This window comes from Manihot esculenta, chromosome 17 (genome assembly GCF_001659605.2).
Source record: "Manihot esculenta cultivar AM560-2 chromosome 17, M.esculenta_v8, whole genome shotgun sequence".
NCBI lineage: Eukaryota > Viridiplantae > Streptophyta > Magnoliopsida > Malpighiales > Euphorbiaceae > Manihot > Manihot esculenta.
The window spans coordinates 30807771-30831382 of record NC_035177.2 but is presented as its reverse complement, the minus strand read 5'-3'; the positions used below and the strand labels follow the sequence as shown (position 1 = coordinate 30831382).

At 33.5% G+C, this 23612-nt stretch overlaps 2 protein-coding genes and 1 non-coding gene across 13 annotated transcripts; 2 read left to right on the top strand and 1 right to left on the bottom strand.

Moving 5' to 3' along the window:
* Nucleotides 1–90: 90 nt before the first annotated feature.
* Nucleotides 91–2958, top strand: LOC110605248 (protein NONRESPONDING TO OXYLIPINS 2, mitochondrial). 2 transcript variants are annotated; one of them, XM_021743677.2, is made up of 3 exons: nucleotides 91–349; nucleotides 568–686; nucleotides 2441–2958. In XM_021743677.2, the coding sequence occupies exons 1-3, from the start codon at nucleotides 201–203 to the stop codon at nucleotides 2458–2460; spliced, it is 288 nt and encodes a 95-aa protein (XP_021599369.1). In that variant the 5' UTR covers nucleotides 91–200; the 3' UTR covers nucleotides 2461–2958. The 2 variants fall into 2 exon arrangements, with proteins under 2 accessions (XP_021599369.1, XP_021599368.1); XM_021743676.2 differs by lacking the exon at nucleotides 2441–2958 and adding an exon at nucleotides 1238–1615 and having other exon boundaries at nucleotides 95–349.
* A 6924-nt stretch (nucleotides 2959–9882) lies between these two features.
* On the top strand, nucleotides 9883–13099 carry LOC110605216 (uncharacterized protein At1g01500). Of its 10 annotated transcripts, none has more exons than XM_043952732.1 (5): nucleotides 9883–10236; nucleotides 10899–11047; nucleotides 11161–11218; nucleotides 11306–12120; nucleotides 12679–13099. In XM_043952732.1, the coding sequence occupies exons 4-5, from the start codon at nucleotides 11413–11415 to the stop codon at nucleotides 12904–12906; spliced, it is 936 nt and encodes a 311-aa protein (XP_043808667.1). In that variant the 5' UTR covers nucleotides 9883–10236; nucleotides 10899–11047; nucleotides 11161–11218; nucleotides 11306–11412; the 3' UTR covers nucleotides 12907–13099. The 10 variants fall into 10 exon arrangements, with proteins under 10 accessions (XP_043808667.1, XP_043808670.1, XP_043808669.1 ...); XM_021743628.2 differs by lacking the exon at nucleotides 9883–10236 and adding an exon at nucleotides 10289–10398; XM_043952735.1 differs by lacking the exon at nucleotides 10899–11047 and having other exon boundaries at nucleotides 9883–10222.
* Nucleotides 13100–23132: 10033 nt separating this feature from the next.
* On the bottom strand, nucleotides 23133–23239 carry LOC122722330. The gene has a single exon (XR_006349298.1). It is a non-coding gene; the product is annotated as a small nucleolar RNA R71 (small nucleolar RNA).
* Nucleotides 23240–23612: the final 373 nt, after the last annotated feature.

The following is a 23612-nucleotide window of genomic DNA, read 5'->3' as shown; positions in this document are numbered from 1 at the left end:
AAGTCGGTCTACTAACGGTGCGTTTTAAGATGGTGAAACGGTGTGTTTTATTTACAATGACGCCGTTTAAATATCTCAAAAGTCTTAAACCCTTCCATCCTCCGGAGTTTCTTTTTTTGGTCGAAATCTTCCGGAGTTAATATAGGGTTTAAGTTGTGTTTGTCCACTTCATTGTCGATCTGCTCCCCTTGGCACAGAAAATGGCATCGTTTTGTAGATCAGCTATAGTGACAGGCACAAGGTCCATGGCCGCTCGGTCCAGAACCCTATCCCAGAAAGCCCTAAATGCGAAATCTGCTTCCTCTCCTTTCTCTACGCCATCGACACGAGCCATCCCCAATTCTTCAAGGTATAATTTTCCACAAAAATCTCTTTCAAAAAATCGAAGCTAGTTTCAAATAGAAAATAACTTTTTAAGAACATGAGTGACACTGTTGTTGCTTATAGCAACGTTTAGCTAAATTTATGTAATGCGAATGCTTGAACTTCTGCCTTTTTTTTTCTCCTTTGATCGATTTTCACTTATGAAAGTGACTGTAATTGTGGTTTCTTTCGTTTCCTTTGTAGGGTTTTATCCATTTTTGGGAGTGTGGAGTCGTTAATGCCGCTTCACAGTGCTATTGCCAATGCTCGGCTCAAATCCAGCATTGCTGTTGATTCCTCTTGCTGGAGTTCGCTTTCTCAAGGTGATTTTATTTGTAACTATGCTTTTTCTTGCACACTACTTCTATCTTCATTTTTTTTCGAGAGAGTTTTGTTTATTTTACTTGTTTCTATTGTTTAAGTAGCATTATGCACTCAATTGTTTTTCACGGTAGTTTCTTGCTTTTGTCTAAAATGCAGTTGATATTGGAAAATTATGGTCATTTCTTTTGTTCCTTAATATGCAATGGACCTGTTGAGCTGCTTGTTGCTTATTCTTTATGCTAATGAGGTTCATCCATTATTTGATGTGTACAATATAGTCTACCATACAAAGTAATATATTGTTCTTTTAGGAAGTGAAAACTAAATGTCGTGAACAGAACAACAAATAAGTTCAAAAAACAGCTTACTTTCCCAGGCCTTTATCAACCTTTTTCCATGCTTATTGTTTCCTGAAATGAGATTGAAATGGGAATGAATTACGTATTTTATGTTTGATTAAGATCTTGCATTTAGGGATTTTCATTTACTAGAACTACTCATCCTGCAATTATGGTAGCCTCTGACTTGTTTGTTCTGCTACATGCGATAGGGCTTGCAACACCATTGTGACAGCCTGCTGGATCCATGTTGGATGATAAAGGATATCAGATCCTTTTTAATGCTTGATTTCAGTTTTTGTAGCATGCAGCATAGGCAAACTTGTTTGAGCGGATGCTGTTGTTTTCCTTTTCTCTGTTATTTTTTCATTCCCCCACCTCACATTATATACTTGAAAAAAGTGGATTGCGGTAGATCTGTCACTGGTTGTTAGTGGCTTTATGGGTTCTTGGAGCTATACTAGGCTTTTTCTTATTTACCATGCAGTGGGATGTGAAGAAGCAGTTCTGAGACATCATGAACTAAAGTCTAGAATGATCATTGAAATTTCAGATGCAATAATGACCATAAGCTGCCCTTTGAACATGTACTTGATTGTGCCATTTAAATGTCTTGGTTGTCATAGTTTACTGCAGAGGTTAAATTTTTCTTTTAAGAGTGAAGATAGAAGACCTTTGTAATTGGAATTGTAGAATTTGAGCAACTAGGAGACTTTAAAACTGACACTTCATCAATGCTGTATTGGATAATTTAGGCTTGTGCATCAATGCTGATTTAGAGGCTTGGCAAACAAATGAAGAATCAACGGAGCTTCTAACATGAAAGTTCCAATCCTGAATGCTTTTAAATTTATTCAAAAATTTTGCTTCTCTTTAGCCCATCAATTTGATCCCTTGGAGATATTCTTGTGAAATTTAGGATTTTTTCCTAGTTACATCATTTATTGTGCACTTATTGGTCCTACATTGTGCTGTATTTTCTCCGTTGGGAAAGTTATCAGGTGCCACATAAGCTTTGCTCCTTTGTGGAATTTAAGTTCAATATTCAAGTGATCCATCTGGTGCTGTTGGTGGCACAAAACCCATGGATGATAGGTTTTGTAGAAATTAGGAATAACTATGAACCTATAATCCTCAAAATGGTTTGCTTATATGACACTTGAAACATTGTTGGGGAGGTTATCTGATGAAAGTAGACATTGAGGGCATCTTCGAGGATTTTGGTTCCTGTGCTGTATATTAGAGCCATTTTCCCTTCAGAATTTGCCTTGTTAACTTGTTTTCTCCTGTTTTTCACCTTCCTTCCTAACCCATTTTAAGCTTCATGTTACTTGACCAAATTTCATTTCTATTATTAGTTAAAATTTTTTCCAGTTACTGATTTTCTTCTGTGCTTTTTCATTGGCATTTCCTAGATTTTGCGGTTCCTCGGTGACAGATTTTGGTCATTTACGAACAAAGTTGGCTTGCTTTCACCTCTGTACCATTTCATTCCTTCTGATGACTATTTGATTGGCTAATGTCATCACTTGGCTGGGATTATTTGTTAGTATGGGTCATAGACATGGTATACTTCCTTTTCTAGCTGTAGAAAACCTCATCTCATTTTCACATTCATCAAATTATTGTACGTTGATGGCAGTTGTTTGTTGGCTCAAGTTCTTATTTGCTGAAGTTAATAGTGTTGATTGATTCTCAAGGAGACCTTTAGAGACATTTAGAATACCTAGGATATAAAACTGATAGAGAGAGTTTTGGTAAAGCTGAAGCATGCCCCAATTGTTGGCTTTCAAAATTGGTTTGAGTGCCCACTGGCAATTGAATTCTCTAACCATATCACTCTTTTAATAGAACCGCGGATCTCTTGTTGCCTGCCAGGTTCTTTTGTTGTCATTTCTTATAAAACTGAATTATTTTCTTACTTCTAAGCAAATATCAGCCTGTTTTATGCTTTTAGCAGACTTGATGGAAGTAGATTAAAATCAGATTCAGGGCCATCCCTTCCTTCTTTTTTATTCTTCCCACTAGTGGTTACTATCAATCGAAAAGAGAGGTGATATTTGCCGTGACACTTGGAGTTACCAGGATCCATTGACAGTAGGGTGGTAGTTAACATTTTTTCCATTCAGGAGCAAAGTTCCTGAAGGAACCGTGATAGCAAGCACAGTTTCGGGCCTAAAGATTGTATGCTGTATGGCGCCCTAAAATGGTTTGGGCTGAATAGGAGAGGACGATTTATGACTCTGAAAATCTTTGTAGCCCACTTTTCTCTCCGTTTGTAAAATATTTCCAAGATCCAAGGATGAACCCCCAACCACCACCCCCCCGACCCAAAATATGAGAGAGCAAGGAGAGGAGAGAAAATAGTTGCTTATCTTGAAATATTGTTACGTATTTATAGGATTAGGGCATAAATGTTAAGATAAGGATTCTGTTCTTTTTTTTTTTTTTTCCTGAAATTATGATTCTGTTCTTTAACCTATTTTCTTTTAGGTAAAATTATATTTGCAGTACTAACATGAATTGTATCCAAAATCAGTCTCCAAAATTACAACTTCTAATGCTAGTTCATTAGCCGCAAAAATGTCAATTTCTAAAAAGAAAAAATTTATACCTTCAAGGTTGTCCATTCTCTTGTGCCCCCATAATCTTTGTATTTTGTCGTTTTAGCAAAGTCAAAAATAGTTAGGCGCACTGATTAAGGGGATGGAAAAGTTTCATGAGTTTAATGTGATTTGATTTGAATAAGACAAAATTAAACAGTGATCGACTGGATTTGAGATAGATTATAATGTGATGAGTTCCTTTCAGATTTTATAAACTCAGTATATCGTTAATTAAATTTATTTATATAAATAAAGAATTGATTAAATATAAATATTTTTAAATAATATTTATAAACAGAGATATTTTATTCTAAATAAATCATATTAAATTTTTTTTATTGAATCATTAAAGTTTTAAATGATATTTTCTCTATTTTATAATTTTTATTTATTTTATTATATATATATATAATTATTAATTTTTTAATTATATTATTTTAAAAATATTAAATTTTATTAAATTTTAAAATTAAGATAAAATTAAATCGAGGTATAATAGTTGATTTATATATTATTATAGTATAAAAAAATGAATAATAATTTTAGAATAATTAATAAAAGATAAATAAAAATATAAAGAGTAATTACTAATTAAAAATATCTAAAGTTAATTGGGATTGTACAGTATTTAATTATCATTAATCAAATTTATGACGAGTATGAAAAATAAAGAGAAATTTTAATTAAATATTAGATAAATTTAAATAATAATAATAACTTTAGTCTAATTTGAATGTAAGTGGTGTGGTCTTCGTTCCATCCAGTTACTTAAAATAAATTAGTGAAGAAAGAGAATTTATGAAATTTTAAATAATTACTATTTTTATTCTATAATATCTACCATTTAAAATTTATTCACTCAAATTAATATTTAATAATTTTAATTTTAAAAAAATAAAATAATTTATTTTAAATATCTTTTAAACGATTATATTTTTTTACATATTAAAATTAAATAATTTTAAAAAAATAAAAATTAATATTATCTTAAACCTTTCAAAATGATATATTATCTAAAATAAAAAATTTACTAAAATGATAGTTATTATAAAGTAGATAGGGATAATTTTTAATTCCGAGTACATAAATTTAAGTGGGTCTAAAAAATTTTCCAATAATTAATGTTGACCGTATTTAAAAAAGGACAAAAAATATAGAGTTTACTTAGTAATTAAGTTAATGTTAAAAAAAATTTAAAAGTGCAAATTTTTTGTGACTATTTCAATACAAGCCATAAATGTGATTAGTCACATCATCAAATTCCATTGCAAATTTATGAAGAGACTAAATCAAGAATATGATGTTACATAATATCCTTATTTAAACTAAATTATGAGTAGTTACTAGAATTAGGGGCTATGCGATAATAATTAGACAGGTGGAAAGTTTGGTTTCATTACAGAAAACGAAAAAGAAAAACTCAAACACTTAAATATCAGTACTCTCATCAAAACTAAGGGGTGTAAATGACTCGAACCGTTTGTGAGCTATTCGAGGTTCGATTTGATAAAAACTCGACCGAGCTCGATTCGATTTCTAAACGAGCCAAATTCGAACTTAATTTTTAGATTCGTTTGGTAAACGAGCTAAACTTGAGCTCCATAGTATTCGGCTCGTTAAGACTCGTGAGTTCGGCTTGTTTCTGAGTTCATAAGCAGGCTCGCGAATAGGCTCGTGAACAGTCTCGTTAAGCAAACTGAAATTACTATTATAAGATAAATAAACTCAAACCCTGCATATACTTTAATGAGCCAAATCTAAATTTTTTAAAATTCAGCTCTATATAGTTTAGTTACACTCTTAAACTTTCATATATTTGGATCATTGAGATTTAAAAACTCATCTTTATAAGTTTACATGCTAATTTGTAAATATACTTATTTAACTAAAATTATTTTAGTTTTAAACTTATTAGTTTTAAACTAAAACTCATTATACATGTAAATAAATTAAATTACTCGTGAACTATTCGAGACTCAGCTCGATTAAAGCTCGACTCAACTCGATTAAAGCTCGACTCAACTCGATTAAAGCTCGACTCAACTCGATTAAAACTCGACTCAGCTCGATAAAACTCGTCTAAGCTCGTTTGCTAAACGAGCCAAACTTGAACTTCTTAATACTTGGCTCGAGTTCGATATGAGTAAAGCTCGAATTCGGCTCGAGCTCGAAAAAATTTTAACGAACCAAGCTTGAGCTCTTCAAAGTTCGGCTTGGCTCGGTTCGTTTACAGCCCTAATCAAAACTTGTCCTCTCTCGATATCAAAACTTGTCCTCTCTCGATAAGATGAGTCTTACGCAGAGTTACTTTTATCAAGTACATTTTCATTTTGCTAGAAATTACAAGATTATTAATTTATTTGGCGATTATCAAGCAGCCAGCCACATCATCGCCGTATTCCCAATAAACACTATATTTATTTCATTTTTTATAGTATAAAATGAGAATGACCAAATAAACACTTTATAATTATAATTACAAGGGAAAATTACTTTGTAGTCCATGAGATTTAACGTAATTAACACTTCTGTCCCTCTATTTTGGCGACCCAACACTTAAGTCCCTCACTTTTTTTTCTGATTGACAAAATTAACCCTCTTCTTCTTCTTCTTCTTCTTCTTCTTCTTCTTCTTCTTCTGGAATTTCACGTTGAAAGAAGGGCATTTTTGGAAAAAATCATCACATCTCACTTTTGACTCTTTGACCAAACGGTTTAAATGGACGGAAGGACTACGAATTTGGACGGAAGAGAAAGTGAGGGACTTAAGTGTTGGGTCGCCAAAATAGAGGGACAGAAGTGTTAATTACGTTAAACCTCAGGGACTAAAAAGTAATTTTTCCTAATTACAAATATAAAATTGCACAATGAGAGCTGTGGATGGTACAACACTAAAGACGTGACAGAATAGCATTGGTACAACACTAAAGGCGTGACAAAATAGTACTGGCAATCACAACGAGACAGAGCAGCACCGGCGATGAAAGGGATGACGTCGAGATCCAGAGCAAAAGTGAGCACCAGTGAGATAGAGAAGTATCAGCGATGATAGCAAAATCCAGAGCAAAGGCGAGATAGAGCAGCACCAGCGAGACAGAGCTGCATCGATGATGATGGAGATGACGACGATGATGACGAGATCCAAAGCAGAAGCGAGATTGAGAGCAGTATATAGGTTTTTAAAGTATTTGGGTCCACTGAAGGAGGAAGAGAAGAAGAAAAAGAAATCGGGAAGGAGAGATAGTGAGATTCACAATTTTTGAAGTGGAAAATAGTGTTTGGATAAATTTTTTTATATAAAGGGCATTCTGGTCCTTTTATAAAAATTAATGGTAAGTTAATTCTAATTCTAATGGTAGGGATTAATTTATAATTTTTTTAATGTAAAAGATAAAAATGTGAATTTTTAAAAATAAATATACTAAAATAGATATTTTATTAAATAAGAGAGACTAAATTACAGTTTATCTAAATTATAATTATCAAATTTCAAATTTAAATCTCTTTTTCAAAAACCTCAAATATAGTATTACAAATTTAAAAAAGAAAATGTAATTTGAATTTTTTTTATTTTCTTTTTCTTTTATCAAAAGTAATTTTGTCAGTTGATGAAGTGTTTTAAGGCCTACCATAATACAAATCAAAACTGAAAAATAAAACTACTTAAAGTCAATTCTAAATAAAAAAAAATAAGACTCAAACTTACAAACCCAAAGTCCTAAGGGTAAGAGCAAAAACTCTAGTACCAAGCTGCTTATTTTGACTTCGCCGTCACTTAAGAAAAGTTGAGAAGCACTCACCGCCAAAAGTGACCGACAATTTCAACAAGCAAAAATAAAAAAGGACTATCGAACTGTCAGGAAAGCAGAGGAGAGCCTCCTGTAGTTCAAACGAAAAGCATCCAACCATGAACACAGAGCATCATCCAAGTAAGGGAGGTGACATTGAATTAGAACTCACCAACGACTTTTTTCGCACCTTGAGGACAACCGATCCACAGAAAAAAAAAATAACTATAAGCCTTTGAGATATCTAGTGTCACAACCATGAATAAAGATCCTTTCTAAGTAATTTATAGAATATAGACATACTGAGGTATGAAAGAACGATTAACTCAAACACGATTAACTCAAAGATCTCCATTGCTAATAACCGATAAACAACCATCCGAAACTCAAAAAAATGATAGAGAAGAGCTTAGAAGAAAAAAAGTGGTTGTTTGGACAGAAACATCACCTCTCCTCTGAAGCATGCAAACATCCATTATTAGAGAAATCAGTAAGTCCACCTGCATGCAACCAAATCCCACCTAAAATTAGAAGAGGAAAACTCGTTCCTCTAAATGAGAAAAAGGATGCCCGTCCCTTACCCAAAGGGGCAGAGAAAGCATCTTTTTATACTTATTAACCTCTCCATAACATTGACATCTTATTTCATTGTAGTATATTAAATCAGTAAAGTAATTATAAAGAAATCAATAAACCCATAAATGAACGATTACTTAATGCACCAAATATTCATCATGATATTATATATTCAAATATTTTAAAAAATATAAAAATCTTGTGCATAAGAAAACATGATTTTATATAGATTTGAATTGAAAAAATATATATAATTTGTTATAGCTTTTTATTTATCTAAAAAAAATGGAAGGCGTTATTTATTATATTTTAAAATTTAAAGGATATATATGTACTTTAAGGCATATTTATCTATTTAAAAAAATTATTTATTTTATTTTAATAATTGATAGTTGGTTGTTCTGTTTCGACTAAAAAAATTTTAAGGGTTCATTTGATTTATATATATATTAAAGATAATTATTATTATATTTTTATAATTTATCTTAATTAATTAAAATATTTTTTTATATTTTTATTTCATCAATTAAAAAAATATTCATTAGTTTTTATTTATTTTAATGTTAAGTTTATGTTAAATAATTTAAATATTCTGTAATTTTAAAATTATATTAAAATATTTTTATATTTTTATTATATTAATTAAAAATGACACTTATTATTATTTATCTATTTTGTCATTAATTTTTTAGTAAAAGCTAAAAAAATAATAATAATTTATATCTGTATTACTTCCCATCAAATAAAATTCACTATTCACTTTTTTTTTAATCTGTATTTATATTCTTCTCCACGTGTTTTTTCATCAAATAGAATTCACCATCCACTCTTTTTTCAATCTATTTTTATATTTTTTTTCTCATATTCTTTCACATGTCTTCAAAATAAAAATTTATAATCAACAATAGAGAATTGACATTATAGACATTCGGAATTAACCAATGAGACTGTGATATTGATAAAACTAGTGAGGTAAATAATGAGTTTTATTTAATACGAAACTAATTTAGATATATAAAAAATAATTATTCAATTTTAATCATTAGTCTAATAATAAAAATAATAAAAACTAATAAATATTTTTTTTAATTAATAAAATAAAAATATAAAAATATTTTAATATAATTATAAAACAAATTAATTTGGATAAATTACAGGACACAATACTACAATTTTTTTCGACTTTAACTAATAGGTTAATAATAAAATAAATAAAAATTAGTCTATATATATTTTTTAATAAAAATATTTTAAAGTAATTATAAAAATATTTTAATTAATTAAGTTAAACAACATAGACATAATGGTAATTATCCTTATATTTTATATGCAAACTAAACCTATTACCTATCAAAAACTTGTTTACAATTTAAAATTTATAAAATGCTTTATTTTTAATTTTTAAATAATATATGAAAAATTTTATAGATGTTGTATGAACAATATATCATATTAATTATTTAAACGGACTTAAGAAACGAATATCAACGCGTAAAACTCAAATCCGGATTGTCTAATTCAACTATATATTGTTTTGATAGATTCAATTTGGAGAAATTATTCAATGGGTTTTCTCGACAAATCTGTTCAGATTTCTCTGGTTCTTCAAGCGTAAGTGCAGGAGTGGAGAGTGAGAAACCAACTTACTATTTCCTTACCATTATCACGATATTAGAGAGGAAGCTCGGCTGTTAAACATATGTCTCAGTCAGATTCACAAATCTAATATACAAAAACACTTTTTTAAAAAGAAAAAGAAAAAAGAAGGCACATCCTTTTCAATAGCATCGGCCTTGTAAACTTTGCACCATTTCTTCTTGGATAAGATCTCAGCAATATCAAATAAGGAAAGACCCCACTTCTCTATAATATAATCACAGATAGCCTTAAAAAAGACATTTAAGCGAATACCCATCATTGCATCTCGGCTTGCTCTTTAAATTTCATCAGTTTCTGAATCAAAATTAAGGACAACCCTGTTTTGTATCTGTAATTTGAGGAACAGGGTTGTTCTTTCTCCGTTTATTTTTCATTTATGAATTGGGGATAATCCCAAGTTTGTTTGCAGAATTTGTAGGCTTTGGGTGTGCTCTGTTTTTTAATTTTCCGAAAAATCAAAAGCTTTCCTCTCTTTCTTTATTGGGGACGCTCAAGCTTTACATAGGCCTCAAATTTGACGGTATTGGATTGCGGAGGCCCCAAGGAGACGCGCAAAGACTGGCTTTCTGGCGAGTTTTTATGGGTATAAAATAATACAATTTTATTTGTTCTATTTTAGTGATTACACACTTTACAGAGACTCGGAGAGGAAAAGAGAAAAGGACAGAGAGCAAGAGCGAGAAAGAGTTGCCTATACGTATGACACGTATAATTTGTCGTATATTCTGACATTTTTTTGGAATCCGTAAGGATTTGTCTTTGTTCATTTTGTTACTTTGATGTCACTGGAGGGATTTAATCTTCTCTGAATCTGAAATGGTGCTCGCTTTGATTTCTATGGTGTAATTGGCTAGTTGGGTCTATTTCTTTATTGCTAATTTTTCAATTTTTTGAGATTATGGATATATTTTTATTTAAAACTAGGATTACGGGTCGGATTAGTTGAGTCTGATTGATGCTTTCTTCCTACTTATAATTAGATGTAAACCAGTTTTGGACAGAGATCATTTTTTTTAGTGCTGGATATCAATCATTTTGGCTTTTTTGTATATGTGCTTTTATATTCATAGTGAGAGATACTGTCAGTTCATGGGTTCCCACGATTGTGTATTTGTAGTTTTGGACTTTTCTCCAGCTCGTTTGCTCATCTTCTTATCGCTTTATCTTTTTGTTTCTGCTTCTGCTATTGTAGTTGTTTCCTTCTTAACTCTCCCTGTCCTGACCTGCTTGTTGTATGTTTCTCAGATTTCATCTATGGTTCCTGCCGTTCAGTTCAAGCCCTTTGTCTTCTATATCATCTATTGTGTTGTTTAACTTCCATTCTCACTGACCTTGTTAGCTGTTGTATCTCTCTTCCGGGTTGGATTTGCCCCAAATTTCGATTTTGATTTTGAGTGAGAAACATTTCTTTCAAAATTTTCCTTTTGGTGCCCATTTCTGTGTAGCTTACTTTGCTTGATCAATAATTTAAGTGGGGTAATTGAATCTTATCTGTTTTTCCATGTAGTCTCCTTTGTTCACGTCTGTTAATCTTTGCAATCACAATTCTTCTTCTTGATCAGCAGGTTTGTTGCTTCTGGTTCTTCATCTTTTTGATGACCAATTTAGATTTCTTGAATTATTGTCAATTCACTACATTCATTTGGCTGCAGGTTATTATTCTCCCTATCAGTTTTAAAGAAATGGATTTCATCAAGTTAGCAAGCAAATCAAAGTGGAAGGATTTGATTGAGGAGGAGGAATAAAAACATTTTGGGCCATGGAGAATTCCTATGAAACATCTAATGGAAATGGGTTGTTGGACAATGGTCATACAACTACAAGACACAGTTCCTATCAACCCAGCATTAAGATATCAACACCTTGGCTTGATTTAAGAGTGTTCTATGTTCGCGTTAGCAAATGTGAGATTGATGACTCAACTCCTGAGTACCTTACAGTTAATCACATTCCATTGCACCCTGATATGCTTCTTGAAGTAAATGGTATTAGAGTTTCTGTCAACTCTGACGGGCCATCAATCATTCTTAGGAGGGATAGGTTGGATAAGAAGTCAGAAGAAGCTACATTTGTTAGCACTGATAGCATAAGGATTAGTGGGAGTGTGAAGTTTGAGGTTTTCAATAAGGATGTTCTTATATTATCTGGGGTTGTTGAAATGTGCAACAGTAATGGTCTCATGGGGAAATCAAGAGGCCATGGCCAGAGATGGAGCATGAATTGTGAATCAGATGTTACTGAAGGGACTAGCTTCCTGAAGGCGAAACAATATTTGGGTTCGGATTCAGCTTTACCTACTGTTGAGGTCTATATTGCAGGATCCTTCTCAGGCACTCCAATTATTTTATCTAAGACTTTGCAGCTCAATTTCCGTAAGAAGCAAATAAGGAAAGGCATGTTAGATTCTATACCAGAATATGAGGCAACTGAAGGCCAGGACTATGTCTCTTCCAGAATTCCCTTACGGGTATATTTTTGGTTTATTATTTGACTTGCAGCAAAAGTTTCATGCTTATTGTTAAGGAATATTTTAAAAAATAATTAACCAACGCTTGAAGCTTGGATACTTGATATTAAGTTGACAGTTGCATACATACTGTGCTAGTGTTGTAATAAGTGTTGAATTTTCTCAAAAGATAACTATATTTGTTGGAAAATCTGTAGTGAAACAATGAGCTGTTCAACTGAATACTTGCCTGGCATATATTAGCAATGCAATATTGCATTTGTTTTTGTGATTGAAACATGCTCCTGTATGGGGATTGAGCCTGCTACGCTCATTGCTACCTCTGTTACTCCGACTTTTCATTTTGCCTGTTGTACCTATATCGACTGTGATTGGGATATTGCCATTTTACTAAAAAAATGATTTTAGTCTTGGTAATTTACTCTGTAGATATTTATATATAAGCTTCCATACTGTTGAGAAACCACTGAAGATGCATGGTCTTGTTTGGCTTTCTTTGAAGGGACATTGTAAATTTTGACAAACATTCTTCTTTAATCTCAGTTATTAACAATGCAGATGTCAGAATACTCAAATCACAAGCCGGAAAACGAGTACTACAATCACTTATACTCGGGAACAGAATATCTAGAAGGTGAAGATGGGGAACTCTCATGGTTCAATGCTGGTGTTCGGGTAGGTGTTGGAATTGGCCTAAGCGTGTGTCTTGGAATTGGTATAGGTGTGGGATTGCTGGTTCAAACCTATCAAGGCACCACGCGCAACTTTAGAAGGCGGCTACTATAACTAAAGCTTTTCTTGATGCCAGTACGACATTACACTTCTCCATTTTCTCACTTATCATCCTAATGCTGACTCTTGGTGTTTCCAGCAATTATGATTTGTGAATAAGGTCATCATCTAGACGCAGATGTATAAATTTTAGCCATCGCTGGTTAAGCCTTTCATCTGAAATAAAAGGGTACTCCTTTTGAATGTACTGCGCTGTTGGAAACTCTGATGTTTCAACCATTGATCGAGTCTCCTGTGAGTTACATATGCAGTGCACTTCCATTTAAAAAACAAAAAAAAACAAGCACTTTGAGAGAAAAAAAAAAAAATTTCCACACACATGCACAACTGTATAATTATTTAAAATTAAAAAAATTATTATTTAATTTTTAATATAAGAAAATTTATTAATTAATTTTTTATTTTAAAAAAATATATTAAAATATTTTTAATATTTTTAAAAAATTTAATAATTAATTTATCTATTAATTTTATAGTTAATTATTTTACTATTTAATATTTATAATTTTAAAAAAATTATTAATTGTTTTCTTACATTTTAAAAAAAGTTATTAATTTTTTTTAAATATTTTAAATTTTTTTACAATATTTAACAATTAAATTTAATAAAAAAATTAATTAGTAAATTTTTTAAAATATCAAATATTTTTTAAAATTAAAAAATTAAGTTTTTTTTATATCATTTAATTTTTTTAAATTATTACATTTATAATTTATTTATTTATTTTAATAATAGTGAAATCGTGTCTATGACTAAGCATGCTCTCTGTCCACCGATACAGCTGGCCTATGATAAAGAAGATATTAAAAAGAAAAGGGAATCGTCAACTTTCACAATTTTAAAAAGATTAATATTTTTATGAGAAATAACATTAATTTCGTGTGTCCTCGATGTACAGTACCATTTTCTTTTTGAAAATTTATAATTTAATTTTTATAGTAGAATGAAATTAATTAATTAATTTTTTTATTTTTAAAAATATTAAATAATTTTTGTAATTTTACAAATTCAAGTAAAGTGTTTTTAAGTTTAATACGTATATATTAATAGTAACGGTGATAAAAATTAATAAAATAGAGTTTTTAATTAAATTTAAAATTTTATATAAATTATTTAATATATTTTAAAAATATAAAAATTAATTAATTAATTTTACTTATCGGATTAAATTTAGTTTTTTTTTTATTATTTAAATTTCCATTGAAAACATTTTATAATTATAAGATCTCCAACTTAACCACTAGCATGACTCCATTAATTATATATATAAGAAATTTCTATTAAAATTTAAATCATGATTTGAGAGCGGGACCCGCAAATTAAAATCATAATTTCCTGTTTGAATGAAAATCAAGGGAAGTAATGTTTTTCTTTTTAAATGAAGATATTTCGTTAATAACCTTGAATGGGTAAAGAAATTAAAAAGTGAAATTGGATCAAAAGATTGAAGGAATCGTCAAGCAAGCATCACGTAGCAAGTTTATGTGCCGCCAAATTCCTCATGACATTAAGAAAGGAAATATAATTAACACTTGAAGCAATAGTCAACAATGATATCTCTGATAGATAACGAAGGGTTGTTCCCATTAACAACATTGATTACATTCAAGAAGTCTCCTTCAATTAAGATTCTAAGCCCATTAAAAGATAAAGTCAGCATTGTAGCTTCTCTATGGGCTATTGCTTCAAGAATCAAGAGATCTCAAATTCCAGGTATTATCTTACATTTCCTGTTCAGCACTCTTCCATTAGAGTTACGGGCCACCGCTGCTATGGAACCTTTATTGAAGGCCTTATCAACAGAACAATCAAAGTTCACTTTGATGAAATTTATCGGAAGTCTCATCCAAGAAGCAACTGCTTAGTGAGATGTTTTTCATTGATTGACCGGTTAGGCCGCTATGAATTCTCCTAAGCTTAACATGGAAGTTGAAATGATTTGATGGAGATCCAAAGGTTTATCTCTAAACTGAAGTTTATTCTTTACTTTCCACAAATGCCATAAGAGAAAAACCAACATACTTATATCTGTAACAGAATTTGCAGAGTAGTTTTGCAAGAAGGATAAAATTTCTTTCCAACAATCAAGTGGGCTCCCACTGCATAGGACTGAAGAGGGAGACAGTAACCAAACCGGGATTGCTCGTTGATTTTAATCTTAGTTAATTGCTAATTTTAGTTAATTTTGGGTTAATTTGTCATTATTTAGTTTAATTGTTTCAATTACTAGTTGATTTCTCTTGCTACATATAGGATTAATAAGTTTAATTGCCATCTCCTTATTAATTTGTGATTAATTTACTGCACATTTTACTTTTATTAATTAATTTTAACATCAAATTGATTAGTCCAAATAATTGCTACAATTATAAATCCATAATCTAGTACTGAAACACTAATTCTCCATGAAAATGATACTCTACTCTATCATTATTATTATTCGTGCAACCCGTGTGCTTGCAGTGTCGTAATAAGTTTTTGACGTTGTTGTTGGGGAATTAGTTTTGTTTGATATTAGGTGATTGGTTATTTGGTTGATTTGGATATATTTTTTTAATTTTTTCTTTTATTATTTTTTACTAGTTTGTTTTAATTTAAAAATTTTTAGGTGTCTTTCTTTTATATGAGAAGATCAAGGAGTGAATGAGTTTTCACTCTACAATTCTGAAATTGAAAAGACAACAAAGGCACATAGAAAAGAAGCAAAATGAAGGAAAGCTGAAGAAAGAGCAATTCAATTTCAAGGAGAGTCTAGTAGTCTATCACAACAAGAGGAAGATAATACTTAAATTTATATTGAGGAAGTGATTCATCAAGAAGAACATAGTACTCAAGAAGTAGAAGCTATGGCTCAACAGAACAATCAAACAATTTAGGATCATGCCTATCCTAGTTTCGGTGATTTTCAGCCTAGTGTAGTGAGACCGAAGGTTGATACAAGTAATTTTGAGTTGAAGCCATCTTTAGTTCAAATGGTGCAACAATCTCAGTTTAGCGGACAAACTATTGAAAACCCACACTTGAGCAATTTCATGGAGATAAGTGATATGATAAAACTTCATGGAGTTTCTAAAGATGCAATCAGATTGAGGCTTTTTCCATTTTCACTAAGAGATAGATGATCAAGCATAATTTAGCCACATTTTTATTATATTTTCTACTGTTTATTTACACATTTTTCTAGCTTAATTTGTGTTTTTGATATGTTTTTACAGAAAAGGAAGAAATTGGAAAGTTAGAGAAAAAGTGAAGAAAAAGCTGGAAAAGTGATTGGGTCAAAGTGACTTGCCCAAGTCACTCGCAGGAACTGGCCAAGTCGCTCGCAGAAACAAAGACAGAAACTGGACTAAACCCCAGGAAGCGATTGGGGCAAAATGAGCAAGTGATTTGCCCAAATCACTTGCAGAATCTGCCCAAATCACTTTAATAACAGAAAATACAGCAGAGGCGGGAAAAGAGCAGAAAATCCAAATTCAAAGGAAAGAAGTCCAAGTCCACTTCAAACACCACAAGATCAGTCCCAAGAGCCACGCCCCTCATTTAGAGAGTTCCATTCTCAATCAAACACAAAATTCAAAGAGGAATCAAAGACTACAAAGAAGACCAAATCAAATTAAGATTACAAAACCCTAATCAAATTGGACTTGGGACTCTCCAGCTATAAAAGGGCAGCATCAAAGGCATCTGATCATCTCTTTCAGCATCTGCCATCCTCGGAAATTCTCCAGCAACACAGCAGAAATTATCCTTCTTTTCTTTCTTCTTCCTTTTGTGATTTTGTCCACCATGAGTGGCTAAATCCAACCTTTTCTAGTTGAAGTTGGTGAATTTCAGATTTGTGATGAATTGGGAGATTTAAATCTCCATTATTAAACTTCTATTTATTTTCAATATTTATGCAATTTGATCTTTCTATAATTGTTGCTTTGCTTTTAGAATCAATTTAGGCCTATTGCTTTTAATTGCTTAAGTAACAATTGTTTGAATAATTTAGGTCCGTAATTGCTTAGATTATTTAAACACACATTTAATCAAGTTGCATAATCTAAACTTGACCACGCGGTTGGCAAGGTTAGAATTAGGTTTCTCTAAGTCTTAATGCAGTTGACAGTTGTTCGATGCTACAATGCCCCAAGGACGTTCCTTGGCAACTTGTTGATTAGTGTTTGATTAGCGAACGTTTCCTAATCAAACTAGAACTAAGGAGGAATTTGGATTGTGAGAAGCGTCTTCCACATCCTAAACTAATTTATTAAAATAAATAGGAGTATCGAAAAGATCAATGATCAATTCTAAACAAACTGAAATAGATCCATTCTTCAACTAGAATTCTTCTCCTATTGAAATTCTCATCTATTTAAATTATCGCTTTCTCTTGCTATTTAGTTTTAATCATTAAAACAAAACCCCCCTCTTTTAATTTCTTATTATTCACTTGTCCAAGTCATTAGTAGGAAAATCCGTAGTGTCAAATCCCTGTGGTTCGACCCTATTGCCACTATCTACAAGTTAATTGTTGATTGTTTAATAGGTTTATTTTTGACGGCTTCGACAACCGCTTATCAAAAATTGGCGCCGTTGCCGGGGATTTGATCTAACTAACGTATTTTCCTTTTATGACCAGGGCTGATCGTAAAGAAGCTCTTCTTTACGATCCTGAAATTGAACGCACTACCAAGACCTTACAAGCATGGCTACAGTAAGTACGTCTTTTCTCTCTTCTCAAATTTCTGAACTAACCTCTCTTGTGGATAGTTATGTCAAAGGTCGAGCTCAACACTTTCAGCCACCAAGATCATGTAGGATCTGTGGATATGTGGGACACCCAACTGATCAATGTCCCACACTTTATCAATATGACCAACCAGTGCATACATTTAGAGGATTCAATAGCCAGTCTGGACATGCATATGGAGGATTCTATGAACAGCCAAGACATGATCCGTACATTGACACATACAATCCATATTGGGGAGATCAGCCGAACTATGGCTACACTGAGGCTAACAACTACCAGGACCACCAAAACTATCAAGCCCAAGCAACACCTCGAAACTCCAATATGGAACTTGAAGAGTTGGTAAGGAAGTTGGAAATTTCTGGGAAAATTCTACAACAGCAAGTAGATCAAGCGGTCAACTCAATGAATGCGCACATATTAAGAAGAGAGGAAGAGCTTCAAGATCTATGGGACGATGACGAAGGTTCCCCAAAAACAGACCAAGCTGCTGGATCTACTGCCACACCTGCCACTGCTGAAATTACACCAGAAACCAAGTTCCAGATTACTGCAGAAAATCCAGCAATGGCAGAACCCCCTGTTTCACGTGAAGAAGCTGAAATTCAAGCTGAAAATCTGCCTGTCCAAACTACTGCAAATAGAGACAGCAGTTGCTGTTCATCTGCTGAAAATTCCACAATTACATCAGCAATTGCTGAACCTGCTGTCCAAAAATCAGCAAGTGCTGAATCTGCCACCATTACATCCCTTGTTGCTGTCCAAACACCAGCAACCTCAGAAATTGACACCACTGAACCAGAAGTTGTTGCACTCGCTGAACCAGCAACATATACCACTCAAACAGCTCCTGAACAGCCAGCAAAGAAGCAACAAGTGGGACAAATGGCTTCATCCTTGAGTAAGCTTGAATCACAAGGAAAGCTACCTTCCCAAACTGAGATAAATCCAAGGCAAAATGTTAGTGCCATCACATTGAGGAGTGGAAAAGAGTTGCAAGACAGTGGGTCTGAAAACTTGCAAAAACAGGCTATGAAGGAAAATCTGCCAGAAAGTGATCAGGGCAATTTCTGCGATCGATCTGCCCAAGTCACCTGCGGTAATCTGCCCCAATCGCCAGAGAAGACAAACTTGACAGAAAGTGATTTGCCCAAATCACCAAACGATTTGCCCAAATCACCAGATCAGGCAGAACCCAGTCAAGGGCAGAAACAGCAACCAGCAGATAAATTCAAGGTACCTCCTCCTTTCCCCAAAAGATTTGCAAGGTCTCAAAAAGAAAAAGAGGAGAAAGAAATACTTGAGACCTTTCGCAAGGTGGAAATCAACATTCCCCTACTTGATGCTGTAAAGCAAATTCCAAGGTATGCTAAGTTCCTCAAAGAGCTATGCACCAACCGAAGGAAACTTGCTGAACATGAAAAGGTGAGTGTGGGGGAGTGTGTCTCAGCTGTTATTCAAAGAAAAATTCCAGTCAAATGCAAGAATAGAGGGATGTTCGCTGTTTCATGCAAGATAGGCAACGTGGGGATAAAGAAATCCATGTGTGACCTTGGAGCTTCAATCAATGTCATGCCTCTCTCTATTTTTAATTTATTGAATGCAGGTTCACTAAAAAGCACCAGCATTGTAATTCAATTGGCTGACCGATCGATTGTCTATCCCAAGGGAGTGCTTGAAGATGTGTTGGTGCAAGTGGACCAACTAGTCTTCCCAGCTGATTTTTACATCATTGACATGGAGGAAGACAAGAGCAATACCACCTCTGACATCCTACTTGGAAGGCCATTCTTGAGCATAGCAAGAACCAAAATTGATGTGCATGATGGCACATTAACCATGGAGTTTGAAGGGGAGATTATCAAATTCAATGTTTATGAAGCTATGAAATTCCCTAAAGATGTTTCTCCTGTTTATGGCCTTGATGTCATTGATGACTTGAGCCAAGAAGTCTTTGATTTTGATCTAGAGGAAACACTCCATGCTGATTTGTGCAGATATGAAGAGATGGACAAAAACTGCTCAGAGACAGACCAGATAGTGATGTGGGCAGATTCTGAGAGTGATTTGCCCAAATCACCCAGGCAATCTGCCCAAATCAACCAGCAGACAGAAATGACAGAAGGTGATTTGCCCAAATCACCCAGACAATCTGCCCAAATCAGTGAGCAGATAGACATGACAGAGGGTGATCTGCCCAAATCAACAGATGATCTGCCCAAATCACCTAAGCAAACAGACTCTGTCTTGCCCAAATCACTAGAGCAGACAGACTTGGTAGAGAGTGATCTGCCCAAATCACCCAGACAATTTGCCCAAATCAGTGAGCAGACAAACATGACAGAAGGCGATCTGCCCAAATCATCAGTGCAAGCAGAATTCAATTTGCCCAAATCACCAATGCAGACAGACACGATAGGCAGTCGATCTGCCCAAATCATCAGCGATGATCTGCCCAAATCAATCAGCAGACAGCAGGCAAAGTCCCAGATAGCAGCTGCACCAGATCTGAAGCCCTTGCCCAGCCACCTCAAATATGCCTACTTGGAAGTTGAAAATACACTTCCAGTAATTATTTCCAACCAACTCAGCAAGGAGGAAGAAGAAAAGCTCCTTGATATGTTAAGGAAACACAAGAAAGCAATTGGGTGGACCTTGGAGGACGTAAAAGGCACCTCAAGACCCTTTGGTGGAGGCTCATCTCACCAGAATCAAGGACAGAATGCAGCATATGGGGCACTTGTTGCAGCTGCTGGTGGACCATTTTTCTGCCCACAGACCAGCCACGACAGTGATTTGGCCGAGTGATTTGCCCAAATCACTTGGCCTAATCACCCACATCTCAAGCAGTCCCTTTCCTTCTCCTTATTAATTTTTTCATATTTATGTTTAAACATTGAGGACAATGTTTGGGATAGGTGTGGGGGTATTTACTGCTAGGTTATATTTTTTGCATTGATTACATTATATTTTTGCTTTCTTTTTTGTTTCATTTTGCATCTTTTTGCCCCATAAACACACACCAAAATTTTTCACACATTTTTTCACTTTTTGCACACACACACACAGAATTTTGACTTAGCTTTTGCTCTACTCAGCATAGATAACAAGGTAAAAAGAGCTTCCTATCTCATGACCCCATTGATTATCCAACCCTTTAAACCTAAATTGAACCATGCACAGTGTGTAGCCTTTACTTAGGAAGTTTTTCTTCTTGAATTGAGTTCTTGAAACTGCTGTGGCCAATAGGAAAGGAAAATAAAATACATGAAATAAAAGTTAGTGTAATTCTCTTTGAGTTGATTTGCCCAAATTGATATAAAAAGGAAAAAGAAAAAGAGAAACTCAGCAAATCAAAAAGCACAACCTGTTCCTATGATCTAAGACTATGAACTGTGCCTAAAAGCCACTTGGAGAAGTGACTGACTGAGTAACCGGGGGTGTATCACCCATGTACACAATCGCGTAAAAAGGTCAGTGATTTTTTCAAGCAAATAAAGTTTCGATGGTCTAAGATTATGAACAGAGCTAGTAGCCACTTGGACAAGTGACCAACTGAGTAACCGGGGGTGTATCACCCATATGCACCATCGCGTAAAAAGGTTGGTGACTTTTTCAGGCAAGGATAAAAAGTGCTGGTAATTAAAAATGCTTAAAATAGGGCAAGTCACTCTTAAGGGATTGCATTAAACCTAATATAAATTAATAAGAATGATCAAATAAAAAACTTTCCCTTGGCCATGGTGAGCGATAGGAAACAAGGAAAGAAGGGGACAACCTTAGTACATGCATCCTACACTGTAGTGTTTCAATTTAGGAGTCTAGGGGGGGCTGATTAAGTGGTACTTAGGCTCAAAAGAAAAAGGAGCTTGATTGACTAAGTTGTTTGTTGCTTGAGGACAAGCAAAAAGCTAGGTGTGGGGGTATTTGATCAAGCATAATTTAGCCACATTTTTATTATATTTTCTACTGTTTATTTACACATTTTTCTAGCTTAATTTGTGTTTTTGATATGTTTTTACAGAAAAGGAAGAAATTGGAAAGTTAGAGAAAAAGTGAAGAAAAAGCTGGAAAAGTGATTGGGTCAAAGTGACTTGCCCAAGTCACTCGCAGGAACTGGCCAAGTCGCTCGCAGAAACAAAGACAGAAACTGGACTAAACCCCAGGAAGCGATTGGGGCAAAATGAGCAAGTGATTTGCCCAAATCACTTGCAGAATCTGCCCAAATCACTTTAATAACAGAAAATACAGCAGAGGCGGGAAAAGAGCAGAAAATCCAAATTCAAAGGAAAGAAGTCCAAGTCCACTTCAAACACCACAAGATCAGTCCCAAGAGCCACGCCCCTCATTTAGAGAGTTACATTCTCAATCAAACACAAAATTCAAAGAGGAATCAAAGACTACAAAGAAGACCAAATCAAATTAAGATTACAAAACCCTAATCAAATTGGACTTGGGACTCTCCAGCTATAAAAGGGCAGCATCAAAGGCATCTGATCATCTCTTTCAGCATCTGCCATCCTCGGAAATTCTCCAGCAACACAGCAGAAATTATCCTTCTTTTCTTTCTTCTTCCTTTTGTGATTTTGTCCACCATGAGTGGCTAAATCCAACCTTTTCTAGTTGAAGTTGGTGAATTTCAGATTTGTGATGAATTGGGAGATTTAAATCTCCATTATTAAACTTCTATTTATTTTCAATATTTATGCAATTTGATCTTTCTATAATTGTTGCTTTGCTTTTAGAATCAATTTAGGCCTATTGCTTTTAATTGCTTAAGTAACAATTGTTTGAATAATTTAGGTCCGTAATTGCTTAGATTATTTAAACACACATTTAATCAAGTTGCATAATCTAAACTTGACCACGCGGTTGGCAAGGTTAGAATTAGGTTTCTCTAAGTCTTAATGCAGTTGACAGTTGTTCGATGCTACAATGCCCCAAGGACGTTCCTTGGCAACTTGTTGATTAGTGTTTGATTAGCGAACGTTTCCTAATCAAACTAGAACTAAGGAGGAATTTGGATTGTGAGAAGCGTCTTCCACATCCTAAACTAATTTATTAAAATAAATAGGAGTATCGAAAAGATCAATGATCAATTCTAAACAAACTGAAATAGATCCATTCTTCAACTAGAATTCTTCTCCTATTGAAATTCTCATCTATTTAAATTATCGCTTTCTCTTGCTATTTAGTTTTAATCATTAAAACAAAACCCCCCTCTTTTAATTTCTTATTATTCACTTGTCCAAGTCATTAGTAGGAAAATCCGTAGTGTCAAATCCCTGTGGTTCGACCCTATTGCCACTATCTACAAGTTAATTGTTGATTGTTTAATAGGTTTATTTTTGACGGCTTCGACAACCGCTTATCAATAGAGCTAAAGAGCGGCTCATTGCTTTGACACCTGAATCCATTACCAATTGAGAATAGTTGCCACAGGCTTTTATTGAGCAGTATCCACTTCTAGGCAAGACGGCTAAGTTGAGAATTAAGTTTACTTCTTTCACACCAAGGGAGGATGAGTCTTTTTATGAAGCTTGGGAGCGATACAAGAAACTTCAAAGGAAGTGTCCTCACCATGGTATACCAAAGTGGATGATAGTGCAACACTTTTACAATGTTGTTTCTCTAAATTTAAGAAGTGCAATTGATGAAGCAGCAAAAGGTGATTTAATGGGAAAGACTGAAGATGATACTTATGCTTGTTTGGACAAGATAGCTTACAACAACTACCAATGAAATAGTGAAAGAGCCAATGTGAAGAGTGAAGCTAACAAAACTACTGGGATGTTTGAGATTGATGATATGTCAATGACCAATGCCAAGTTTGATGCCTTAGCCAGAAGGATGGATAAGATGACTATGGCAATGGAAGCTAAAAATGTGAATGCTTTGAATGACATGAGCTATAAAGCAAGTTTTAGGTATGACAATCAAAGTTGGAGATAAGATTTTTCA

Bases quoted from the DNA above. Each gene is read 5' to 3' on its own strand.
- LOC110605248 (XM_021743677.2), top strand. From the start codon at position 201: ATGGCATCGTTTTGTAGATCAGCTATAGTGACAGGCACAAGGTCCATG. The intron at 350-567 runs GTATAATTTTCC...TTTCCTTTGTAG, and splicing joins GCCATCCCCAATTCTTCAAG to GGTTTTATCCATTTTTGGGA. The intron at 687-2,440 runs GTGATTTTATTT...GGCATTTCCTAG, and splicing joins CTGGAGTTCGCTTTCTCAAG to ATTTTGCGGTTCCTCGGTGA.
- LOC110605216 (XM_043952739.1), top strand. From the start codon at position 11,413: ATGGAGAATTCCTATGAAACATCTAATGGAAATGGGTTGTTGGACAAT. The intron at 12,121-12,678 runs GTATATTTTTGG...TTAACAATGCAG, and splicing joins CTTCCAGAATTCCCTTACGG to ATGTCAGAATACTCAAATCA.